Here is a 2,029-nt window from a genome sequence, read left to right as displayed (position 1 = left end):
AAAAGAAGAGAGGAGGACATGATAAAGTATGGGAGGAAATGGACTCCTAGCAGGTGATCTACCAGCAGAAGTGGAGGAGGTGGCTGAAGAGGATCAAGGATGAGTCCAGGGCAAAGCCAGGAGGTCCGGATGTTCAGCATTATCAGTGGCTGTAAAGAGAGTCATGACTGAATTGTCCGACAACGAGTTGGAGAAGGTGAAGGACACAGCCGAAGAATGGTCAAACAACTTCACCTCCAAGATACAAGCACATAGTGGCTCGTAAGAAGGGACCAGTATATATGGAGCACTTTTCGAAGGAGATGTGAAGGCAATGTGGGATGAGAGTGTTTGTGATGTCAGTGTGGAAGAATGAACAGGGTGAGGTGCTGTTCGGGATGTAAGTCAATTTTGTCATCTCAGATCCTCGATCTCAATACATTTCATGCAGGCACGATGATAACGAGGCATTAGGAGATGGGGACAGTTTCATGAAGATGAAGGAGTGGGAGGACATCGAGCCAGTTTGGCAGGAGTATGCACAGGAACAATTTGGTGAGTGTTGAACTCTGGCTACTGGAATGAATTGGTTGATCTTCTTCATGATAGGTGCCAGGGCACGGGATGGAGGGTGACAGGTGATGGGAGGTCGAAAGAGAATCAGGAAGCCTGCTTTCGAACTCAAGACCAATGGGGATGGGATGCCGGTGCTTCCAGACATCACTGAAACGAAACTTGAGGAGAAGAAAGCCATAGTCAGAGCATTTCTTACATCGCACTATCGTGAGTCCATCGTCGCAACACCCAAACATTTGTTGAAACACATGTATACAGGTATCTGTTCCGGGATTGACAAGGCAGTTGTGCCATGAAGCGCTATCGTACAAAGTCAGGATGACTTTGTGGCAAGAAAGTATGTTCCGGTGGATGTAGACTTGAAGGAGCCATCAAAGTTGCAACATTGGGACATGACCGCCTTACTGAATTTCTGGTATGCTCGGCAGGAGAAAAGCAAAGGTCCAACATTCCTGTTCAAAGCATCGAAGAACAGAGATGGGGACATGGTAACCTCAGTTGTATCCGGGAATTCACCTTCTCATCAGACTCATAAAGTCAGAAGAGATATGATCCAAAGGCCTTGGAATTCGGAGACCGAAACTGACAGTGATCCCGAGACCGATCACAAGGGTGATCCCAAGAGTAAGCCCAAGGGTGACACTCATGATATGGAGGATGATGCTGGTGATGACGCAGCAGAAGGTAGATCCCCGCAAAAGAGACCCAGAACAGAGCCTGGTCCTTCAACAGCACATGAAGGGACCGCTGTCCCACATGCAATTCCAAAGCCTTGCCCGGTCAATGCAGAGAAAACTGGTGCACTGCTGACATCGCGAATGGGCAACCTCCCGGCTGGACTGACTGAGAGAGTCACCGGCAATGTTCAGGAGGATGGTGCAATCGAAGGAGTCAATAGGTCACCGGCACTGAAAAACATGCGGGGAAAGAAAGCAGTGATTGAGTCATCGGCGAGGACAACCCAGAGTAAGTCAACACAACAGCCATTGGACACTAGCCCTCGAGTGACCAGAGCGAGGGGAAAGAAGTAATGGACTTACAGTGGCTCAAAAAACTGTCCACATGTTTTCACATTTTTCACTATCTATGATATTGTGTGAGAATATACAAACACATCAAGGACATGCTGGTACCATATTGTAGTACTACTTCAGGGCTTCCAATTGAGCCCTATGGCGTGGGAATTGGTCGAGATATGGTGGAGATATGAGGCTTACAAAATGATGACTCATGCGGACAGTTTTTTGACTCAAGTATTTTACAGTGATAATCAGGTATTCTAGTACATTGTGTGACCTCCCTTGGCTTTAATTACTGCCTCTATCCTTCTAGGCATACTCTTAAAACTATATCTAACTATATAAACCAGAATGTCTCATGTGTCATGGTCATAATTACCATGAAAGCCATCTCCTCTACTCAAAGGGATAATATCTTCTCTTTGTCCTATGCTGGCCTCTCTACTCATCAAATT

At 46.6% G+C, this 2,029-nt stretch overlaps 1 protein-coding gene across 1 annotated transcript; it reads left to right on the top strand.

Annotated features, from left to right (window-relative positions):
- Positions 1 to 163: 163 nt before the first annotated feature.
- Positions 164 to 1,586, top strand: EDB91DRAFT_1256037 (uncharacterized protein; the record flags this gene model as incomplete). Its single annotated transcript, XM_041324093.1, has 5 exons — positions 164 to 261; positions 311 to 379; positions 431 to 534; positions 589 to 610; positions 890 to 1,586. The coding sequence occupies 5 exons, from the start codon at positions 164 to 166 to the stop codon at positions 1,584 to 1,586; spliced, it is 990 nt and encodes a 329-aa protein (XP_041169680.1).
- Positions 1,587 to 2,029: the final 443 nt, after the last annotated feature.

The sequence above is a fragment of the Suillus paluster genome (assembly GCF_016628075.1).
Source record: "Suillus paluster strain FC165 chromosome Unknown EDB91scaffold_167, whole genome shotgun sequence".
In the NCBI taxonomy this organism is placed as follows: domain Eukaryota; kingdom Fungi; phylum Basidiomycota; class Agaricomycetes; order Boletales; family Suillaceae; genus Suillus; species Suillus paluster.
The sequence above is the reverse complement of the archived record's forward strand: the minus strand, read 5'-3'. Positions and strand labels throughout refer to the sequence as shown.